The sequence below is a fragment of the Lampetra planeri genome, chromosome 33, assembly GCF_965212315.1.
Source record: "Lampetra planeri chromosome 33, kcLamPlan1.2.h2, whole genome shotgun sequence".
Classification (NCBI taxonomy): domain Eukaryota; kingdom Metazoa; phylum Chordata; class Hyperoartia; order Petromyzontiformes; family Petromyzontidae; genus Lampetra; species Lampetra planeri.
In genome coordinates, this window is record NC_136139.1 from 6,430,066 (window position 1) to 6,449,301 (window position 19,236).

General features: G+C 43.0%; 1 protein-coding gene across 3 annotated transcripts; it reads right to left on the bottom strand.

Annotated features, from left to right (window-relative positions):
- Positions 1–50: 50 nt before the first annotated feature.
- Positions 51–18,712, bottom strand: LOC144729697 (splicing factor 1-like). 3 transcript variants are annotated; one of them, XM_078610131.1, is made up of 12 exons: positions 18,326–18,712; positions 15,927–16,085; positions 15,111–15,186; positions 12,368–12,520; positions 11,931–12,020; positions 11,418–11,601; positions 10,542–10,660; positions 10,249–10,359; positions 9,479–9,656; positions 8,006–8,384; positions 7,092–7,265; positions 51–1,753 (listed from the first exon to the last, which is right to left on the bottom strand). In XM_078610131.1, the coding sequence occupies exons 1-12, from the start codon at positions 18,534–18,536 to the stop codon at positions 1,419–1,421; spliced, it is 2,169 nt and encodes a 722-aa protein (XP_078466257.1). In that variant the 5' UTR covers positions 18,537–18,712; the 3' UTR covers positions 51–1,418. The 3 variants fall into 3 exon arrangements, with proteins under 3 accessions (XP_078466257.1, XP_078466258.1, XP_078466259.1); XM_078610133.1 differs by having other exon boundaries at positions 1,667–1,753; positions 7,074–7,265; XM_078610132.1 differs by lacking the exon at positions 11,931–12,020.
- Between the last annotated feature and the right edge of the window lie 524 nt (positions 18,713–19,236).

Sequence of the window (19,236 nt, forward strand, 5' to 3'; positions counted from 1 at the left end):
GGTAAACTAAAAAGACGCGGGGGTAAAAAAACTAAAGGGGGATATGTTGCTTTTTTTGTACAAAACCGCTTTATTCTTATGAAGAAAAACAGCTCAATTGTATAAATGCGTTTCCCTCGCTTTCTGCTGAGCTGTCCTGCAATTAAGTTATCCCAAGTTAAAATTGACTCGAAAACATAATTTAAAACATCCTCATGGGTATCCAGCACACAAACACGTATGTGGGCCAGTTGTATAAAACACGTCTCGAGTGTTGTCCTTTCAAATGGTACCACATTAAATGGCAAAACCAAGAGGGGAAAATCGCTTTATGGGGGGGGGGGGGGGGGGTTTAACACAAATTACCGCACCACTATAGACTTCACATTTTACACCGCAAGTCTCAAATTGTATCACCAATAACCAGGAATTATTTTGGGTAAAATGTTAAGCATGTAAAATTCCAACTTGCAACTCAAACCCACTTCAGAGATTTGGTGTAAAGCTTAGTAGGTTAGTCAGGTAGCCAGCTGCAAGAAAACCTCGAAGCCAACGAGAGATAGACAACGGTTGATTATTCTTAAGGTGTTTTATGCAACTTGCCACACTTAAAAACTAATCACCCATTTAATTCCATAACTTCACATCACCACCCCACACACCCCATAAAGGAAAAAAATGTTGCTTTGTACAGCCACTCAACACAACTGAGAAGATTCTAAAATTTAGAATGTCAATACACTTGCAAGCAGAAGCACTGCCATTCACTAATCACCATTACAATGGGCCTTTCCAAACAGAGGTGCAGAATATAATGTGAAAGGGTAATTTAATGAACTTTACCAAAAACAATTGTAAAAAAAGATTCATCTAAATGCGTTACTTTTGTGAAAAATAATTCATCCTGAAAAGATTTGTATCCTGCCTGTAAATTAAGTCAAATTTCAATATTTTATATATATAAAAAAAAGTCTAAAGACCGTTACAAAAAATAACTAAAACCGATATTTTACTCATGCAACGGATACTTTCCTGAAGATTAGCCTTACCAGCTACAATGTGTTTATTTCCACAATGCAATATTTTTCACAAACGCATAGGTAAACAACGCAATTCTGTATGAAAAAAAAACCCCTGCAGAATCTTTGTGCCTGGATAAGGTGGTGTGCACACAACATTTTTATTAAAAAAGAGATAAGCCAAAAAAACTGAGATTCTCAAGGCCAAACTCGTGCTGTGGGTCAGGCTTCAGCTCAATCACTTAACGTTCAAATACCAATCTTACTCATCTTTTCGCAAACAAAAATCACGTGACAAAAATCGCACCAAGAGGGATTTTCCAAGCAGCTACCTAAAGACTGACCCTTATACCAGGATCGTAACGCTGCAATCGACAACACCAACAGAAAACAGATACGTATTCTGGCTCGTCTGGTGGGCTAGCTCTGTGGGGGAGGTGGTGGTGGCATGGCAAACGACAGGCCCATGCCCATAGTGCCAATTATGCCCGGGTATTGTGTGGCTGGATCAGCCGGTGGCGGCGGAGGAGCAAACAGCAGCGCCGAGCCAGGCGGTGGTGGAGGTGGTGGGGGAGCGCCGGGCGGTAGTGGTGGCTGAGTTGGGGGTGGTGGCACTGGAGCTGGGGCCACGGTGGGCGGTGCCGGTGCAGCGGGAGGTGCGGGCGGGTTGGGTCCCGGTGGTGGCGGCGGTGGCAGGGCCGTGCTAGGAGTGGCCTGCTGCCACGGGGGCAGCGCCGTACCCGTGTTCGTCATGGCTATGGGAGTGGGGGAGGAGACATTCAACAATGACACTACATTTTCAACATTCACATCGTAAATTAGGACACGAATCCCCTGCTACAAGTTGCCACATTGTGTTGTTTCGTATATACACTGCTGATTCATTTGAGAACCTATTTCCTTTCAAGTTTAATGTTCCGCATATGCTACGCGCGTAGAACGTAGAGGGCTCCCCCCCCTCCAGTTGGTACATGCGTAGAAGTATTACATCGCAAAATAGCTGGACTTGACAACGTGGAGGCGTCGGACATGGTAAGAGTTTCTGGAGTCCCATGGTGAGGGGACCTATTAAATGAGGATCTTATGCAGCTGGGATGAGCTGAAGAAGAGGCCAATAAAGCGATGCCACCATGACCACAAATATAAACCGGCATTGACTGCTACAAAAGGCTGTACCAGCAGAAGACAAATGCTGTCAAGCTCCCCCCAGGAAGATTATTTAAACATTCTGCAATCAAAGCAGAAGGTCCAGAGAAGAACACAAAAGAGAGCCAGCTTCCTCGTGTCAATATTCCTGTGGCTCCAACTTCATTGTCAGATGAAGAGGCAGTTGATTCTACCACTAGCGGAGCCAGTGGGGGGGGTGGGGTGGCACGTGCCCCCCCAATGATGCATTCGAAATCCCTAATTTCAATCGGATCATTGCGGTTTATTAGTAATAAATCGGCATTTTGCGACCCCCACTGCCACTGTTGTAGCATATTATTACGTGCCAGGGACTCTATGAGATGATAGGACAATAGTCTGAGTCCATAATTGCCAATAAGTAACGGCAAAGCAGTTGTGACTCGCAGAATCGTGTGCAGTTGCGTATACAGTACACGACTTCCCTGAAGGCATACCTTCAGCGAGCGCAATACCGATCACACAATGCGGTTCGAATTCGACCCTCGATTGATGGCTGCGCCATCGCCCCACACGCGTTATATAAAAAGCAAGGGACAAGTCCTTACTAACAACTCCTCTATCATTTTTCATTGCTGGAGGGGTTGCCCCCCCCCGTACCTGAAAATGCTGGCTCCGCCATTAGATCCTACCCCTTTGTCTGCATACAAAATGCTTTTTATTTTACTTGTATTTTTTATAAGCGATTTGTTTGCCTTTCCTATACTTTGCACTCCTATCCTGTTTTTGTATTGTTTATTGTTGTAACGTTCTGACCTGCCCCGACTGGACATCTGTGAAAAATAGCGTTTCGCTCATCATATTCCTCCAGTCTAAGCTAATATTCCGATTCTGAACTCCACCACTGCTCGCCCCAAGAGGCCTCAATCAGCAAGCTCTTCAGCCATCTCTGGAAAGTTGTATTTAATTATATGTATTTATTATGACTCCTGTATATAGTTTTATATAGCGCCGTGCATGCAATTGCATCTCAATGCTGAACCACAGACAAGTTGGAAGGCAGCTAGGTGGTGAGCCAGCACGAATAATTCCCCAAGTTCTGCAGCCCTCAATATATAACTTTTTTTTATCCAAGTAACGAGTGTTGAAAAATTGGGAGAAAAAAGTAGCACGCAGAGAAAACCCACTCCTGTGAGAGGGCAACACTATCCCATACAAAAAGGGACAGATGATATTCGTCTACATTTTGCTGTATCGACGTCTCCTGGCAAGCCCATGGGGAGTTTCGCAACATTTGTGGGGTCCACCAACCTTTGCGTGCGCCACCACCGCCTAAATTTAAAACTACTTTGTTTAGAACTGATTTTTGTGTTTAGTTTGTTGTCCTTCCCCCCAACTATGTAGGGTGCGAAAGAAGTTCATACATAAATAATTATTGGGGTCTTTTGGTAAAGTCACGTAGATAGGTTCAAATTAATAAAAATAAAATAAACAAAAAAACTACGACGTTTCGTTCACAACACATTTCGATCACAACACAAGCGATCGTCATCAAGAGGAAAACAGAGGGGGAAAGCTGCTTAATAAGACTGGTTTAAAATGGGTGTAGCCCAAGGGTCATAAATGAAGTGGGCGGGGCTAATGATGTTAATGTGATAAATTAGCATGTGAATGTAAGATCGGAGAGCGGCCTCCACAGCGAGCACGCTGAGGTGGCTATGTTAATGTGAGACATTCGCACGTTAATGTAAGATCGCAGAGCCGCCGCTGCATCGAGGTCGGCGCGCGGAGGTGGCGGTGTTGGTGTGAGAAATTTAACCTGTTAATGTAAAATCGGAGCTAAAAATAACTAAAATCACAGCCAGTTATGACTTAAACTGGTTGATAACGTCCTTCCAATGATTGCTAAGTTTGTACCCATCTCGGTTGAAATTGTGTCTGTCGGTATATATGGATAGCTTCAGTAACGCATCTTTGTTGATAGCCGGTGGGCTTTACATCAACAGGTTAAATTTCTCACACCAACACCGCCACCTCTGCGTGCCGACCTCGACGCAGCGGCGGCTCTGCGATCTTACATTAACATGCGAATGCCTCACATTAACATAGCCACCTCAGCTCACTCACAGTGGAGGCCGCTCTCTGATCTTACATTCACATGCTAATTTCTAACTTCATTTGAAGCTTTCTTGACTGCAGGAATTATTCTTTGGTTCTTTCGGTAAAGTCACGTGGAAAGAAAATAAATTAAATAATAGAGTACGACATTTCGATTGCAACACAAGCAACCGTCATCAGGTAGAACTAAATTTGAGAGAGAGACAAAACACAGACACGGGACACAGACAGACACACACAAGCAGAGAGACAACACAGACGCACAGAGAGAGACACACAACATAGACACACAGAGACCCAATGCCTCTGTGTCGAGGCCTTAAATAGAGAGAAAGGGGGGGGGGGATTGGGCAAAGAGAGGTGGGGGTCTGCTGGGGCAGCTGCTGGAGCAGAGAAATTAGCATGTCAATGAATCCACCCCGAAGCTACCGAGGGAAAGACGATCGAATGGCCCTATGATAGCCTGGTAAATTATAGAGAAATATCTTCTTGGTTCTTTCGGTAAAGTCACGTAGAAGGGAAATAATAAAATAATAAAAATAAAACATAATAAAAAAAATTCTCACGACGTTTCGGCCACAACGCAAGCAGCCGTCCTCAGGTGAAGACCAGGTCTGTTGGGGAGACAGCGTCTGAATGAAACACCACCACGCTTGGAGCGTATATTTAATCTGGGTTGGAAGGGGGGGAAGGGCACCTTGACAAAATAATTTGCATATCAATAGGAATTTAGCATATTTATGGGAAATGAAGGTCTGTGATTAGTACTACTTGTGAAATGCGTAGGAGGTGGGCGGGGGGTTTTCAAAGTCATATTATGCCCGTGCATTATGCAGGATTAGCAGCATCAAAGGGAGGGGATAGGGGTAGTATTAATAAAGGGAAGGAATGTTAATAGTATGTAGCTGCAGTAACTAAACAACCACGTAAAAAAACTAAAGTATAAACTACATGATAGTAGGTTTTTACCCTTTTAACTGGTACAAAACTGACACCTTTATTACCAGTTAAAAGGGTAAAAACCTACTATCATATTTTGCCACTGGTAAAAGAGATCTCATAGTATAAACTACATAGTATCATCAGTATACTAAATATAATCTCCAATAAGCTGAGCTACTAACAGTAAGTAATACATTACAATTCTATGTCGCAAAAAAACATAATATGCTTCCAGCTAAACTTGTTCCTTACATCACACGGGTCTACCCCGTACTATATGCTGCATTAGACAAACCCAACATTAAATTATATACTGTATTACTATACACCACCTAATACCTTAGAATACGTGGTTGTTTAGTTACTGCAGCTACACACTATTAACATTCCTTCCCTTTATTAATACTACCCCTATCCCCTCCCTTTGATGCTGCTAATCCTGCATAATGTACGGGCATAATGACTTTGAAAACCCACCTCCTACGTATTTCACAAGTAGTACTAATCACATACCTGCATTTCCCATACATATGCTAAATTCCTCTTGATATGCAAATTATTTTGTCAAGGCGCCCTTCCCCCCTTCCAACCCAGCTTAAATATACGCTCCAAGCGTGGTGGTGTTTCATTCAGACGCTGTCTCCCCGACAGACCTGGTCTTCACCTGAGGACGGCTGCTTGCGTTGTGGCCGAAATGTCGTGAGAATTATTTTATTATGTTTTATTTTTATTATTTTATTATTTCCCTTCTACGTGACTTTACCGAAAGAACCAAGAAGATGAATCCCTGCAGTCACGAAAGCTTTAAATCGAAATTTATAGAGAAATAGTTTGGGAAAACAAAATGTATCAATCTTTTGGAAATGTAATGTAATGCAACACTGAGAGTCGGCTAACACACAGTTAATGCATAGCCTGGTTGATTACGATCTCCAAAGATTGCTAAAATTAGAAGTGAAGTGTGAAATTTGACAAACAGAGAGATGTGTGGTAATCCACCCCGAAGCGGCCGGGGGAGAGAAAGAGCGAATGGACCTATGAGAGCCTGGTAAATTTTAGAGAGAAATAGGCGATCGTAATCAACCATACTAATTTATCACATTAACATCACTAGCTCCGCCCACTTCGTTTATGACCCTTGGGCTACACCCATTATAAACCTTTAAAACAGTCTGTTTTTAGCAGTTTTCCCCCTCTGTTTTCCTCCTGATGACGATCGCTTGTGTTGTGATCAAAACATCGTAGTTTTTGGTTTCTTAATTTTTTTATAATTTGAACCTATCTACGTGACTTTACCCAAATATGAATCCCTGCTATCACGAAAGCTTAAAGTCAAGATTTATACATACATAAATTACACCACTGTTATATTTGTGAGTCTCAATTGAGGTTGAACACATATATGCATTGGCTGTTCATTCATCCATCTGCCAGCGGGTGCACGATAACTACAGAAAAGATGATCCAATATGAATAAACCTCTTTTATAATGTTGTTTGCTATTCAGAACTTTATTTAAACCTGGCTAAATTAGTCAGCTGGCCAAAACTGGGACACACAAACTAGCTAGTAAAGAACTAGATGCATATATGGAAAAACATTTTCCCTCGGCTACCCATGAGCTTCCATATTGTTAATAATTTAAGACAGGAATGTTGTGCTGCAAAATTGTTGTATTTTAGATTATGCACAACTGTTTTACCTTACATTTTTTATTAAAATATACTTTTGTATGTTACTCTAATTGTATCAAGTAACAAAAATTAAGGCATGTTACATATTTTGCAACTTGCACCATCTTATGGTTTGAGGAGATAAAGCTCTCTTAAGATTCATCCCACACAACAGCACTCAACCCTAAGTACCATTTAGACCACATGGCATCCGTACCAGGCTAGGTGCACTCACCGGCCGACTGCCAGGGCAGGCTGCCAGCTGACGCGTTCGTGCTTGACTGAGGCATGGGTGGCGGCGGGGGCTGCTGCTGCCAGCTCATCATGTTGCCCCCCATGGGTGGAGGTGGTGGTGCCTGCACGGTGTTGTGGTGCATGGGGGGCCCCATGCCCATGAAGGGAGGCATGCCTGCACACGCACAAAGCGAAAGACCCTCTTAAGCACATGGCGCACAATTGTATACAGATAAGCGAGTCAGAGCAGGCGATTCATGAAGAATATAAACGGGCAAGGTTCGTTAAATGTATTGGTGACTCATGTTCCAGATTAATGTTTAACGGAAATGGCGGAGCCAGGATTTTCAGGTAGGGGGGAAAAACCCCTCCAGCAATTAAAAATGATAGAGGAGTTATTAGTAAGGACTTGTCCCTTGCTTTTTATTCGACGCGTGTGTGTAGATCGAGGGTCGAATTCGAACCGTGTGATCGACATCGCACTCGCTGAAGGTGAATGCCTTCAGGGAAGTCGTGTACTGTATACGCAACTGCGCACAATTCTGAGTCACTTATAACTGCTTTGCCGTTACTTATTGCCAATTATGGACTCAGACTATTGTCCTATCATCTCATAATATGCTACACAGTGGCAGTCGCAAAATGCCGATTACTAATAAACGTCACCACAGCGCTGCTACAATCGAACACCTAAATGTAATTTTTGTGTTTTTTCAGGAGCGATGCTTGCAAAACATTTCTGACAGTTCGGTACAAACTAATTATATATCCAAGAGATCTACGCTTTTATTCGATTGTACCTTCCTTTACAAGTCAATAAGGCTTGCCTGTAATGCTACGATGCACACAACAATGCTCAACTGACAGAAGCACCAACACAAACAAGCGCAGTGGGGGCCAGCCATATTTCCTCACCCATAGGCGGCATGGGCACAGGGGGCGGCAGCCTCTGCTGCTGCGTGTGCTGCATCCACATGGGTGGAGGCCCGCCTCCGCCGTGCCCTCCATGGTGCATGTGGTGCCCGTGGCCACCCATGCCTCCCCCGCCGCCCTGGTGGTGATGCTGCTGGTGCTGCTGGTGGTGCTGCTGCTGGTGCTGCTGCTGGTGCTGGTGCGGGTGCTGCTGGTGCTGTTGGTGCTGCTGGTGCTGCTGCATGTGACCACCGGCGGCAGTAGCGGCACCGCCTCCGAAGCCATGTTGCGGGCGAGAGGGTCCTGCCTGGATGGCCAGCATGGGCTTGTTGTCAGAGGGTGCCGAGCTCATCCACGAAGAGCGCCCACCACTTCCACCACCCTGGAATACAAAACATAAATAGGTCAGTGACGTAGATTTATTTACCTCATTCTTCACACTACAACCAAATCATCTAAAGTGCACCCTATCTCATCAGATTTTGTACTTTTATAGATGACTCTGGGAATAACAGGTATTGTAGGGTATGGACTGCAAGGTAGCTTGGAAATGGTCGTACAGCAATAGATTATTGAATTTAATCTGTATAGAGCTTTAATGTTAATGCCTCATATGCATGGGAATTTATCCAGGTGCTCTAGTTTAATCCTTCAGAAAAAATACTGTTAATGGTGTTGGCTAAACAACTAAATTCCAGGGGACCCTCCTGAAAAAGGTCTCCTAGGTAAATAAAGGGCATTAAGTCTTCATTAAAATTATATTCTCCAACACAATTTTTTCTTATCTTTCAATGCTCTCTTTTTCATCATATGCCAGAGGTTCTCAACCTTTTTCGTATACTGACTTAAACTATTTTTTATTTTACCAGGCAAGGCCCACACAGAGCTATATAGCTCCTTTTTAGAAGCGACCTGGCCACAAATGATAGCTAAGCAAAGTGGCTTATCATCGTGTGGAAATTTATAGCAACTAAATACTCTAAATGCATGTTGATACTAAATATGGAGGGGAAAAATGGAGGACCCGGAGAAAAATCCACATGACCACAGGGAGAGGAGACATGCAAACTCCAAATATGCAGGAATCAAGGTCGGGATCAAACCCACGACCTCCTGTATAACAGGCGAGGTAGTTAACATATCACCACTGCGAACTGCCCCCCCCCCTCTTCGGTAACTATGGCCACAATACACAGATACATTACTTGCTGACACCTCTCGTCAACGTAACGCAGGGCATGTTTTTCACGTAATTTGTGCAGTCGCTGTAACCGACGCTAATGTTCCTTGGGCACATTCAAAATGTATCCTGCATGTTATACATGCTGCAGCTGCATCCCCCCTGAAAGGCTGTTGTGCCCCTCAAACCCATGGAGTTGTCCTAAGCTGTTCCTGTCCATCTCCAGTTTAAACGCTCGTCTGGTTTGATCTATGTTCATACACCCTCTACCTCACATGCATTTAAAGGGTACTTACATGTCCACCGCCAGAGCGAGCAGGTGTCTCCTCCCCGAGCTCGGCCATGAGGGAGAGATATTCCTCGTCCATGCGTGCTCGCTCCTGGTTGCCCTGGGGAGGACCCATGCCCATGCCTCCGCCACCACCACCGCCGCCACCACCGGTGCCACCGCCGGTACCAGCAGCAGCATTCTCCCTGACGCCGGAGGACAATGCACAGCAATCAGAGAATCACGGCGACATCTTTCATGAGCAAAACATTTCAAGGTTGCAAATCACAAAAACAGGTCATATCATGTAGATACATATCTAGGCTGCGGGTTGTCCGACGAGAAGCTCTGTTGGTGAGAAATGACTTTATCAGCCAGTTTATTTTCAGTAAGGCCCATTGAGCTATAAACTAATTTTCAATGACCCAGCCAAAACGACCAATCATGTTGTTCTATCAGAGCTCATAACGATGCTACTGCACTGACATGTGAAAATGTATGGGAGTATTGTAGTTAATGTCCTTAGTGGTATAAGATGTTTTTGCCCATAACTACTTGCTCAACGCCCCCCTCCCCAAACTCATGTTGGATAGCCCAGAACATGCAGCTTAGGTATCTACACAGTAGCCTTTTGTATTTCTCTTCCTTAAAAAAAAATTCTGCACAAAACCTGGCTGGTGTTGTTACATTTTAAAACACAAACAGGTAGGCTTTTTTGTAGCAACTGACAACCACCCACACAATAGTCACCCTGAGGAAACAACAAGATGTGTGTGCATCACAACACATAAAACGTACCTGCTGATTCGACAGTCCGAAGCAATGTGACCGGCTCCCCCACAGCGATTACAGATCGTCATATTAGTGACACTACGAGTCTCAGGCGGTGCCTGCCATGGACGGAGCACCCTAGAGTAAAAAAAAACACACGATCACAGCTTAATGTAGAAAAAAAACTCATCTCGAACATTAAAAAAAAAATTCCAATCAACTTTCACAAAGCACAGCTAAGCTACTCTAGGTATTACAAAAGCCTGCACAGGAGAGCGAGGAAGGTTTGGTAGTGTTGTGTTTATAGTTGCGACTCTCACCTGCTAGTCTCATCGTCTCTAAGCGTGCCGTTGAGACGAGCCAGCTCTCGCAGCTGCATGCGCCGCAGCTCGTTCTGCCCCTCCGGCACCTCGATGCCCTGCTTCAGAATGTTCTTGATCTGCACACACACAGGTTTATGAGACCCTTGGCAGAATGGTTTTATTTTCACAATGCCTTTTTTCAAAAGGGCACCACTGGTTAAGAACAAAAAACATCTGCATATGTGATTCTGGAGGTTACCAATTGAGACCTTTTGCTGACAAAACAAATAAACATAATTACAATGAATGTGGTCACTTGTAGACAATCACAACGAGCAGTTACTTTTACAGACAACAGCATGGTCTTGTTTTTGAATGACAAGCCCAGTTTACAAAAAATGTACTATTCCTCAACACATTTTAGCAGTTGTACGGCACCAACATTCCATATTTACTTAGAGATAAATCTATGCCTCATTAAAAAAAAAAATCGCAGAATGCATATCTAACCCCAATCTAAAAACAAGTACTATGTCTAAATTATGTAACTTTTACAGCACTGTTTAATATAACTGGAAAAAACTACCAAATATGCATTACCATTCATGCCCTGCATGACTCCATTAAGTCAATTAGATAAAAAAAAATCTACTATCTTTGTTGCCATTGCTTTATATTCTCTGGTATGCATTTTTTCAATGTCGTTTGTACCGTCTCATTTGTGCTGCCTGCCATTTACAACCAGTAATCAAATGGAAAAAGAACTTCATACATTTTTGTATTAATCATAAATAGCAACTATGCACACAATTCATTGCGCACATTTTAAACAATGAAATAAATTCATGATTATATGCCCGAGTCTCACAATAGAGGAAACGGGGGAGCTCTGACCTGATCAACAGCCTTGCGCACGTTGTCCTGAGTGCTCGCCGTGACCAGAGCATGCAGGGGCTCATCCTCGCCCGGTAGGGGCTGCCCCGGCTTGTGGCCGATCTTCCCCTCCTTCACAGAACCTTTGCCCCTTATCATGATCTTGGCATTGCATTCCTTCTCTATCTTCTTAAGAGTGTTGCCCCTGTGAAAGAGCACTGTAAATGAGTGGTGGTGGCGACGCATCCCCATTGAAGAAAAGCAGCCCAATTGCCACAATTCCAATACAAAGATATTCTATACGCTAAACATAATACTTTCGGTACATACGCAAAACTCGTACACAATATTTGTAAACATGTCAAATGGCTCAAGCAAGAGTGCGATCATTTTATCAAGTAGAAACTACTTTTCTTTAAACAATTAATCATCTCAATGTCTTATATACCTGTGAAATCTAAAACCCCAAATTGAATTTACAAAAATTGGAGGGCAAGAGCAAGGCAAGACACTAGATTCATATTGAAAACCTACCTTGGGCCAATGATGAGGCCAATGAAATTGATATCAGGGTGTTCATCTTGAGGAATCATAATTCGCTCGCTTATCTTCTGCGCAGGTGGCCTGCAATCAGATCACTCACTTTAAAAATACTACCCTCTGGAAAATAATTATTGGAACGACAGCATCAAAAACACAAATAACTAAAAAGACAGTACAACAGACTTACAATCACAACCTTTCAACCCTCAACAGGATGAATATGGTGGCTCGTTAATGAACAATCAGCAGTCCTGCAATAAATGCAGTTGCTGTAAGTCCTATGCCATGGAGTGAATACTCTTTAGCATGCCCCCTCTCCAACCGTAAACAAATTTTTTAGTTTAATTACCTGAAAAACGTGCACAAGATGTCACTCAAATGCTGTGATTATATTTCAAATGCATAGAGGTGCGAGTAGGACAACACACTTGTAGTCAGCAGGTGGTTTGTAGTCCGGATTGAGCCTGTACATTTCCTGGATGAGCACGTGCCGGTCGTCCTCAATCTTCTTGCGCGTGCGGTACTCACGAGTGTTCAGCCGCTTTCCCTCGTTGTTGTAAATGGGCTCCGGTGATGGTGACCTGTGCCAAGCCAAGTGCACGCACGCAAGCGCACACACACACACACAGGCACGCACGGAAGCAGACAGAAAATGGGTGACCCGTACCATAGCACGTGGCCAACAGTTCCTGCACTGGCATCTGCACATCAATGTTGCTGCTTTTGTAATTCTGGTGCTTCAATTGCCATGTCTGTGGTATTTAAAGCCAACTGCGGCTCCTAAATTAACTTAACTTACTAACTTCAATTACATAATCAATTTAAATTAAGTTAGGAGTCAATTATTCAAATAATTATATGTACAGCCCCACAATTTCTTTTTCACGCCACTAGTGGCAGAAAGGCCTCCATTAGGAACTCAAGAGCCCCTCGAAGAGGGTATTTTCGGCCGACTTCCATGCTGGCCACGTCTCGAAAGTGGGAGTATCCACACTTTACCTCCCCAAACACTACCTGCCAATTGACTGGGAGTGTCAGGGCTTTGTTAAGCATTTATGCTACTTGCTTAAGAGTGAGGGACTTAATAAATATGCCCATTGTTGCAACTTCCCTGCCAAGAAATTTAATGAAAACAGCAACCTCTTGATCTAGTAAATTAATTTAACTTGGGGCTTCAAAGAAAACAATCAAGTAAAAAATGTACATTATTTTTTACGTAAATTACAATGTTATTATTTTAATTGGGGGAATTTACACTAATGTGACCTGTTGCAGACACCATGCAAAAACGAGTCGACCAAATAAAAGCTTAAAAACTACTAACAAGTTACTGCACTGCTTACATTCGCTGAATGGACGTGCTATTTATCTAGCGTTAACATAATCTATATGAATTTACTTTTAGGCAACGGTTCCACTAGGCATTTGGAAATGGCAACTAAACTATTGTCAATCATCTACACAAAAGCTAGTATAGCCAAACATATTAGCAACGAGAGATGAATAACACCAAACTGGGGGAATGTCAGACGCGGTGCCTATTGGAACCGTCATTTTCAAATATGCAACGCAAAATGGGATTAAGGCGGTCGTTAAGTTGTTCTGTTCCTTCCTCTCAGCTTGCAGATTCGCTGGGTCGGGTCACGGATGAAGGGCAATGCGTTGGGCTAAAAAGACCTGTTGACCTGTAAGGGCTTTGTTAAGCATATTAGCATCAGGAGACGCCACTCGACGGCCCTCAGCTGAAAACACCTATCGCACCGGGCTGCCCTTCGGTTCAGCACAGGTATTATCATTGTTACATAATTTGTTTATACCAAAAAAATTAAGACTATGCTCTTTTTTTAAACTTATTCACAGCTCTTTATAATTTTGCCTTGTCAAGTTGCACTGTAATGAGAGCAATGGTATACTGTTGTCAATTCAGGCAATTATGAAGGTTTGTGCGATCGCTCAACACATCAGTTCACAGCGGCTGCTGAAACTACAGAAGCCGATATCGAGCAGCGGTATTGCTGGAACCTGCTTTCATTCCGTTAGAAATTGTTAGTGGGAAAAAAATATCAAAATTTAAAGGGGAAAAATCTGCCATGTTCCTGCTGCCTATGGGAAGAGATTGTTAGAAATTAGAATATGAACATTTTTGGTTAGAATCAACTATTGCGCATTCTCTTTTTTATGCTATTTATAAACGTGTTGTCATTCCAAATGACAAATCTCTGGAGTCCTCTCTGCAGGCCTGAAAACTCTCACCCCAAACCCCACGTTATGGGTCAATTTGCATTGCGTTAGGTTACAAATTAGAAATACAGAACACATTTCCGCTGCTGCCTAATGCACAAAAAGTAGTCTAACATTTTTATAATATATATGAGCATACGGAGATTGTCATAACTACACACTCATTAAAATGTATCTTCATAGCAAAGTTCAATCCTCGCTGCATTAACTACTAAACAAACGTCTAAAATATGCATTTAACCATAATTCATTAAACATTTAATAAACTCCCATACGTTGTGGCCATCCCTGTATTTCATTTTTAACAAAGTTTAAACAAATGCTCAACATGGTTCAGATAACATTCCCCCAGGGACGAGCAATTTAAGCATGCTCAGGATTAATTGTGGCATTAAGTGTGGCCAAAAAATGCAAACTTAACAGCAGGTAGCCATTTCACTTCACATTTGCAAGATTTGTTGAGTGCCCAAGTGTATTGGAACGACCCAACTCTTGTTTCAGTCACAGGGGGGAGTTAGACTAAACCCTTTCATTTCAGACGTGATTATACTGTTTAAAAAGCACGCAATTAAACTTGAGCAGAAAGGGTTCAAAAGCAGCTGAACCATTTTAATCTACGCATCAACTACACTCGCTTATTTTTAAATGTGACCACGATGCAGATTTTCTTCTGCACCAAGCCAACATCAAGAGACCAATTGCAGCAGCATATATTAATATATTGCTTACTCATCTGAACATAATATTTTCACTGCTGCCAATAAACGGGCAAAAGAATTACAGAGACAGCCATGCTCATTAAGCTTACTTAGCTTTCAGGCTTGAAATCACAGACATTTCAAGCCAACAACAGCCATGTTACTTCACCACCGAAGACAAGTAACGGATGAAAAAAATGGGTTACTGTAGAGCAGTGCTACAGTCGCCAACCTCTCTTCAGGATTGGGAGGGATACCAAGGTCTCCTGTTCGCAGCTTACGGTTCATGTCCTCAATCTGCAGTTGCACTGAAATGTGTTAAGTTTGGGGAAGGACGGGAGGAAATCAAGGGTTAAGTGTCAAGCAACATAAACAACACACAACGCCAAACGCAAACAGCAATAATCATGATAAAAACACACACCAGCAGCAATTTTCAAAACAATGCAACCCAATCATCTGTCTGCCACAGGAAAAGTTCATTAAAACACTCACCAGCATCACGTACTTAAATAATAAATGAAAACACGTTTCTGACTAAAACTGTTAACTTAAAGAAAAATGATGCATTGTAACACATTATTAACAAGACATTCAATAAAATTTGTATTTCTGTAATCACTTGTTATTTAAAACGAAGCAAAATATACACAGTACAGTATCTGCAATCCCAATAAACGCACGTCACTGAAATTGTGTGAAATGGTTGAAATGTGTTATACAGGCATTCGTTAAAAACAACATCCCAATGCATCATGAGATTGTGTTCTGTCATGAGGTAAGACATCTATGGGGCAGAGCAGAGACCAGTATTCACCGAATGCAACACAAAACCTGTAGTGAGACAAATTTCTTCACATGGCCAACAAAAGCAAATTAGCCAGCACACTCATTGAATAAGGCTTATCAAACGTTAACTCGCTTTCACCGGCCATGCAAAGAAACTGGTTAAGACCACTTGACGTTGTAACTGATGAATGAAAAACGTGGTCTGGGTCCATTCCCTGTGAACAGTGTGGGGAATGCGACGTGCTTCGGGACACATTACCTATATATGCTCTCTCCTGGTCCTTGTTGAGGCCGGGTGGTAGCACCGTGGGCATGCCCGGCACGGCGATCTTCTCCGTCATCTCCGTATCCCAGCGACTCCGTTTCGCTTTCTTCCTGTCCTTCGCCGCCTCGCTGGAGTCCGCTGCTTTCTCAAGAACTTTGGACGAATAAAGCAGCGTAAACGTGGCATTTTTTAGTATGTTTAAGAGAAGCGATGCCCCTCCAACTCGACCACTTTTATAATGCATGAACATTAAACGAATTTTTTTTCAAGGTCTGTGTTGGCAGTGGCGCTTTGAAGAGGGAGATAAATTGCACGACACGTAAGACTATGATAAAAATTTGATATAAGGTGGTGTTAATTTTTAATGCGATTAGAATATTCTAGTGTGTGCTTAAACCCGCAAGCTTGAAATCAGCCGTTTCTACATAAATGAAAACAACCATTGGTTGATTGGTTCAAAAATGTTGCAAAAACGTATAATAAATAATTTCTGTACTTGCTTGAAGCGAAGTATCGTTTACAACGTTGAGAAAAACGTGACCTAAATTCACACGGTATTAACTTGGGTTTCCCTGCACGTAGAAAAAGGTTTCTTTGTGGTACAAACATAGCAGATGCTGTGCCACGTCAATATTCTCTTCAGAAAATGGCATTGGATAGTGTTTATGAGCGTTGCTCCAATACTCACCGAAATTATTTGTTTTACAAGAGAACATATATACTGACAGTAAACACACCGTTTATTGTTAATCAAGGCTCGCTTATTTCATAAACTGTAGTGTTTAAAGAACTATTGTATTTCGGCACGATACAGTAGTACAGTACGTGTATTGTAAATGCAGCGTGTATTCCTCTTTCAAGACTATTATTACCAACACAATAATCTGGAGTTCCATGCAACATTGTTCGAAAACAAGTGAAAGTCAAGTGTTCACATGAAAAGGTTAAAGGTACGATGGGAGGTGTTAGCGCTGGATGTGCACAAAAAAATTAACATACAGGATGAAGTGGACATCAGTCCAGTAATTACGTGTACACAAGCATTTTACAATACTGGAATAACGGTGCACAATAGCTCTAAATGTAACTAAACACAAGTCTATTGAGAATGGTTCGTTAGACACGTCAAGGTTCTGGAATTGAATGTTTTCTCCGTGATCTCTATTATTTTAGACGGGGTGGTTATCAAATGTTATCACCCTGTACAATAACAACAAACGCGCAGCATATTGTTTACCATTGTGGTATTAAGCTCAACAATTCGGTAATATACAACATGCATGCGCGTGGTCTTGCCGGGCGAACTTTACAGATACTTTAACTTTGTGGGCAATCATTGGAATAATCGTTAAGGATTTCAATGTAGATGGAAATATCTTCTTGGTTCTTTCGGTAAAGTCACGTAAAATGGAAATAATAATAAAACATAATAAAATACTATTTCAATTTTGATTTTATTGTTTTATTTTTATTATTTTAATATTAAATAAAAAAAGTATTTTCATTATTTTTTTTATATCCCTTCTACGTGACTTTATCGAAAGAACCAAGAAGATGAATACCTGCAGTCACGAAAGCTTTAAATCGAAATTCAGATGGGAATAGTTTGACCACAGCAATAATTGGGAAATGCTCAAAGGAATTTCCACCCACACCCTATGCTGATCCACGTGGTGATGGAGCAGTTTCGTGTCAACCATTTACGTATCCCACGAGATAATAACGTAATCGAATTGTCTATTTCGTGTTCATATCGATGAGGCTTGTGTCACCAACTTGCACAAGGCCGTACACATTTCAGAAGCATTGCTTTCAACATGCATTACAAAGACGGACTTTGAAACACGTTACTCAAAGCTCGTATTCAACGAGCGAAGCTCAAAAGAAAAAGATTACACCGTCACATAATAAAACCACTGCCGTTAAACAAACATTAAACTCCCCCCTCGGGGTCGCCTTTGACGAAACCTTCAAGCCGAAGAAGCCCCACGTGTGAAGCTACCACCACAGCAAAGCGCTCCCACACCCCAAACAAAACCCAACCAACACGTGCGTTTAAGCAAACCCCTCATTTCTAGATTTGAAGCTTTCGTGACTGCAAGGATTCATACTTAGGTTTTTTTCGGTAAAGTCACGTAGGTAAAAATAATAATGAAATAATAGAAATAAAGCAATACATTTTTTATCGCTATTATTTCTATTATATTATTATTTACTTCTATTATTATTTCTCCTATATTATTTTATTATTTACTTACTTTTCCCTACGTGACTTTACCGAAAAACCCCCTCAACGTAACGAGATCGCGAGGTGAACGACGTTCTAAGCGGTGGCACGTGGGGTGAGGGGGGGGGAAGTGTTCGAAGGCGGTCGCCATTTCGCTGCAACTCACTCGCCAGCGGCTGCACGGGCGGCGGCGGCGGTGGTGGCAGCGGCGGCAACGGCGGCTGCAGCTGCTGCTGTTGCAGCTGTTGTTGCTGCTGCTGCGGTGTCGTCGTCATCGGCATCGCCGCCATCGCAGCCGCATCCTCCTCCATCGGCCTCTTCCCCGTCAGCAGCGGGTTGACGCGTCCCAGCGGCGTGGCATTTGCTCCCGTGGCCATTGCGACGGTTGTTTGTGTGTGTTAATAAATACGATAACGCCTTAAAGGGAACGGTTTCTTTAAAGAATCTTTACCAAACACCACCAAAGCCGCCGTCTCTCTCTCTCTCAGCTCTTCTCCCTCAGCGGCCTCACCGGGGACAAAATGGCCACCGTCACCCCCCGCCCCGCCCCCCCCGCCAAAAGAAAAGGCGCGAAGCGAAGGCGAGCCGCGTTGCCGTGACGTCACCGCGAGCGTTAACCCGGCGGCCATGTTGGGTGAGGGCCACGCGAAACGCAAGAGTTAAACCAGCGGCCATGTTAGGTGAGGGCCACGAGAAACACGCAAGAGTTACCACGCGGCCATGTTGGGTGAGGACCACGCGAAACACGCAAGAGTTAACCCAGCGGCCATGTTGGGTGAGGGCCACGAGAAACGCAAGAGTTAACCCGGCGGCCATGTTGTGTGAGGACCACGCGAAACACGCAAGAGTTAACCCGACGGCCATGTTGGGTGAGGACCACGCGAAACACGCAAGAGTTAACCCAGCGGCCATGTTGGGTGAGGGCCACGCGAATACGTAAAGGTTGGGGATCCTCTACTTACGAATGGGTTCGGTTCCGGGGGGGGGCGGTCCCCGTGTTCGTAAGTCGATTTGTTCGTATAATACTCTATGAGGGGAAGAAGCTCCTATATTTTACCGTTTTCGAATGAATCAGAT

What these genes read in the sequence shown, in the direction of transcription:
- LOC144729697 (XM_078610131.1), bottom strand. Translation starts at nt 18,536, where the DNA reads ATGGCCACGGGAGCAAATGCCACGCCGCTGGGACGCGTCAACCCGCTG. An exon ending in CCAGGAGAGAGCATATATAG is followed by an intron (nt 15,187 to 15,926) that starts GTAATGTGTCCC and finishes AACACATTTCAG; the next exon opens with TGCAACTGCAGATTGAGGAC. An exon ending in TGTGCCCATGCCGCCTATGG is followed by an intron (nt 7,266 to 8,005) that starts GTGAGGAAATAT and finishes GTGCGTGTGCAG; the next exon opens with GCATGCCTCCCTTCATGGGC.